The sequence below is a fragment of the Morus notabilis genome, unplaced genomic scaffold (assembly GCF_000414095.1).
Source record: "Morus notabilis unplaced genomic scaffold, ASM41409v2 Scaffold550, whole genome shotgun sequence".
Taxonomy (NCBI): domain Eukaryota; kingdom Viridiplantae; phylum Streptophyta; class Magnoliopsida; order Rosales; family Moraceae; genus Morus; species Morus notabilis.
In genome coordinates this window covers 67,972-72,626 of record NW_010364233.1, presented here as the reverse complement: position 1 = coordinate 72,626, position 4,655 = coordinate 67,972, and the positions used below count along the sequence as shown (strand labels likewise).

The 4,655-nt window shown below is 36.9% G+C and overlaps 1 protein-coding gene across 1 annotated transcript; it reads left to right on the top strand.

The window, feature by feature from the left end:
* The first annotated feature begins 721 nt into the window (after positions 1 to 721).
* Positions 722 to 4,106, top strand: LOC21399105 (ATP sulfurylase 2). Its single transcript, XM_010106132.2, has 5 exons — positions 722 to 1,558; positions 2,228 to 2,633; positions 2,879 to 3,139; positions 3,402 to 3,488; positions 3,716 to 4,106. The coding sequence occupies exons 1-5, from the start codon at positions 1,002 to 1,004 to the stop codon at positions 3,851 to 3,853; spliced, it is 1,449 nt and encodes a 482-aa protein (XP_010104434.1). The 5' UTR covers positions 722 to 1,001; the 3' UTR covers positions 3,854 to 4,106.
* Positions 4,107 to 4,655: the final 549 nt, after the last annotated feature.

Below are 4,655 nucleotides of genomic sequence, written 5' to 3'. Positions count from 1 at the left end.
ATAATATACATAAGATAGATGGAATATATGTTCAAGTTACATGAATTTTTTGAGTTAATTTGATGTTAAATACTGTATTATTTATACTTTTATTAGAAAAGAATATTAATAAAAAAATATTTTGGTAAAAAAGTAATGACACAAATAATAATTTTTTCATCTCTTTAGTTTCACTTCCAATACCAAACAATAGAAGGTAGAATCATTTTCTTTTTTCCCTATCATACCAAGCAAGTCAGGAAAAAATTAAAATCTTTTCTATCCTTTTAATTTTCTATACATTATAGTCTTTCTTTCCTTTCTATTTTATTTTCCTCTTACTAAACATAGCATAAGTCTCCAACAACAACTAAAAGAAACTACTTGTTTTTTTGAAAAATATAAAACATTTTACAATATAGAGAAATAGACTCATTGATTTAATTAATATCAATAAACACAGGATAATTTTTTGTTATTCTCCCGATCACAATTTGCAAAATAACAAAAATGGTTTTCATTCTCATGGGAATATTACTCACAAAATAACAAGTCTCATTCAGTTAGAATATGTGTTTAATGAAACACATTTTATGTTCACGTGAGTAGTAAAATTTTAACCCGATACAGAATGAATAGGAGTGCACACAAAACAAAAGCATGATAAAGCTGTGCATTGCTTTTCAACACTAGCTAGGGCCACAAAAGCTCACCCGCAGTCTCATATGGTCCCCAAAACCTTATAATATAGAGACGAGCAACAAAGCCATGTCCACAAACACAAATACGGACATAACATAATAATAATGTGTGGATCTAAACTCCAACTTGGCTCCTCTTCTCTCAACTCTCTCGCTCCTTCCAATTCCAAATCCCAACCAAGAGATGTTCGCGGAACAATTTAAAGGTCATCATATTACATTATCACTCATACTAAACTTTCACTTCCCCAACCAAACCGGATCTATTATCCGTACTTCTCTATTCTCTTCCCTCAAAAAAACCAACAACACAAACCAAACATGTCTCTAACCATTAAACTTCCCGTTTTTTCTTCCCATCACCATAATCTCAACAATCTCAAATTCAACAAAACTAAGCTTGCCCTTTACAACGCCAAATTCAATAAACCAAAACCCACGAACCCGTTGGTTTCTTCTATCCTCTACGCCAAGCCCACAATGTACTCGCTTTCCCACCCGGCTAATCAGATCAGGAGCTCCCTGATCGACCCCGACGGTGGGTCCCTCGTGGATCTCGTGGTGCCAGAGAGCGAGCGGGCGAAGAGAGTATTGGAAGCGGAGGCTCTGCCGAAGGTGAAGCTGACGAAGATTGATGTGGAGTGGGTCCACGTCATCAGCGAGGGGTGGGCCAGCCCCCTCAGGGGGTTCATGAGGGAGGACGAGTACTTGCAGAGTCTGCACTTCAATTCCTTGAGGACGAAGAACGATGGCACGATCGTAAATATGTCGCTTCCCATTGTGCTCGCCATCGACGACGAGGACAAGGACCGAATTGGGCAGTCGAACAATGTCGCCTTGGTGGGCCCGACTGGAGATTTGATTGCTATTCTTCGCAGGTTGGTCTCTGTCAAAGATGGATTAAATTATGTTATAAATAAATGTATTTTTAATTCTTCTGTTCATGTTTCTTTGATTGTTTATTTAATTGATGCGCATGTGACATGACATCTATGATAATATATGTGTGTTTTTTTTCTTCTTGTTCCGAGGAAGAATGTTTTGGGAATTCGATTTGACTATTTGGGTTTTGGTGTATTTTCTGTTGAGAATTAGATTTAGGAAGTGGTTTTATGATTTTAAAATTCAGAGGGATTACATTGTTTGGCGTTGCAACCTTTGGTCTAGTTTGGACTAATAATTTAGTATTGGGCATGGCATAAAATGAAATTTCAGTTTAGTTTAATTTGTATTAGGAAAGGAATAATACGATTGTTTAGAGTACTTCTATATTTTATGACGATGATTGTTCTAGCTTGATCGTGTTCACAGTTTGTTTGAGAACAAAATTCTTGGAAAAAAGAATTGAGTAAGTCTTTCATTGACATAATTTTTTACTAATAAAGCCTTGGTTTTAACTGATAATTATAATACTGCGTATTTGACAATGTTGGTTGCTGCTATATTATGCTAAATTGTTGTCTGCACCAGTCTGATGTTGAAAACCTTTTCTCTTCTCCAAATTGCTGCTGTTTTTTCCCCTTCTTAAATACTCTTATATGTGGCAGCATTGAAATATACAAGCATAACAAAGAAGAAAGAATAGCGAGAACTTGGGGGACAACGGCCCCAGGGTTGCCGTATGTTGAGGAGGTTATTACTTCTGCTGGAAATTGGCTTATTGGTGGAGATTTGGAAGTGTTACAGCCCATAAAATACAATGACGGCCTCGATCACTACAGGCTTTCTCCTCAACAACTCCGGAAAGAGTTTGATAAGCGTCAGGCTGATGCAGTTTTCGCTTTTCAGTTGAGGAATCCCGTCCATAATGGCCATGCTTTGTTGATGAATGATACGCGCAGACGGCTTTTAGAGATGGGCTACAAGAACCCGATACTATTGCTTCATCCTTTGGGAGGTTTCACAAAGGCTGATGATGTTCCCCTGGATGTTCGGATGGACCAACATAGCAAGGTTATTTCCATCGATTTCATCTAACAAATTGTTTTGTGCATAAAAAGTAATAGCATTCGGGTTTTCTTCTATTAGAACTAGAACGAGTAAATTTGATGTTGCTGAGCAGGAGGTAATAGTAACATGCATTTTAGTATTATGGTGGCGTGTGAAAATTGCCATCTTTTAGCTTACCTGTTCAAGTACTCTGTAAATTGCATTCTGGTCCAGGTTCATGGCTTTTGCTAAACGTTGTTTCTTTTCAGGTCCTGGAAGATGGAGTTCTTGACCCTGAAACGACCATTGTGGCTATATTCCCGTCGCCAATGCATTACGCAGGCCCAACTGAGGTTCAATGGCATGCTAAGGCACGGATAAATGCCGGCGCAAACTTTTACATCGTGGGTCGTGATCCTGCTGGTATGGGCCACCCAACAGAAAAGAGGGATTTGTATGACCCTGATCATGGTAAAAAGGTTTTGAGCATGGCTCCTGGCCTTGAGAAGCTAAATATTTTGCCATTCAGAGTAAGTCAAAGAATCCAATCCATCTATCTCTATGTTCGGAGCTCTAAATTCTTCTTCTTCTACTCTATCATACACGGTGCTAAAATCCAATAGTTGCTAATCAAATACATAATAACTTCTTAGCACCCATTGAAGTCTTTTGCATATGAACTGTTCTTCCATCAAATGAGCTGGTTACATCTGATATTCTATGTAAACTAATATCCTGTCGTCGTTTTGTTGGACGTGCCAACTAACCTTCTTCCTTAATCATAAACTGCAGGTTGCAGCATACGATACTGTACAAAAGAAGATGGCATTTTTTGATCCTTCACGTGCTAAAGATTTCCTCTTCATCTCCGGAACCAAGGTAAAAACACTTGCTATTTCATTTCCTGGAATCAGTTACACAAACCACAAGAAATTTCTAACAACATTATTTGCTTCTGAACATCTCTACAACTCTGAAATTTTCACTTATAATACGTCTTTGACTGTCGGTCTACAAGAGAATAGTCGAATACTACGATGAATATTTTTTTTTTCTTGAAATTGTAATTTGTAAGGCTCTCTAATCTGGTGCTCTTCTTCTTTCAGATGCGGAATTATGCAAGGACCGGCGAGAACCCGCCCGATGGTTTCATGTGCCCCGGAGGATGGAAGGTCCTCGTCAACTATTACCAGAGCTTGCAAGCAGAAGAGGCATCACAACAGGCAGCAGTTTTATCTGCTTAGTTAAAACTAGAGTTTCTATTTTATCAGGAGAGTCTAAAAGTGGTCAACTGAAGCACCATTTTACGTTTTGCCCCAAGCTAGATTATATGACCGAGCATGTGCTAGGGTACTACTTTGTTGTTAGGATTTGATTTCTAATTAAACCAGGTCGTATTTGCTAATGCTTGTAAAAAAAAAATATTGAATTCTTTTGATGGTTCATTTTTGTGACGGGAATTTATTTATGCAATGAAATTGAAGTTAATTCGTATTTTCCTCGTGCTGTCTTTTTGTTATTCTTAAAATGTTATATTTTGGCTCCCTTCTCGTAAATTTTTTATGTAGTGTTAATTAAAAAGGTATGTTATATAAGTGGTATGCTATTCGTGGCAGAGAGACTTTAAACGTAGAGAAAATTATAAAAAATGTGCATCTATTGACACTTTTTTTTTTTTAACTTTTCACACACATTCATAAATCACTCGTATTCCACTTGTTACAATCCTTTTAAAATTTCAAAAAAGCTCTAACAATTAAATGACTACTTTTTACACAAACGTTGTATTTGTTAAACAAATTGAGGGAAAAAAGACTGATAAGTTTCCTATTGATTTTCATGAATTCATTAAATACACCAGAACATAAGGTTTATACAGACTAGTAAAATAAATGTAAAGACCAAACTACCCTTACTAAAGTTAATAATAAAATAATCTCCCACCAAACTACCCTTACTAAAGATAATAATAAAATAATCCCCTCCCCCGGCAACAAGCATTGAGAGTTTGCCAAACAAAGAACGAAAACGTGAAGTGGAGTACGA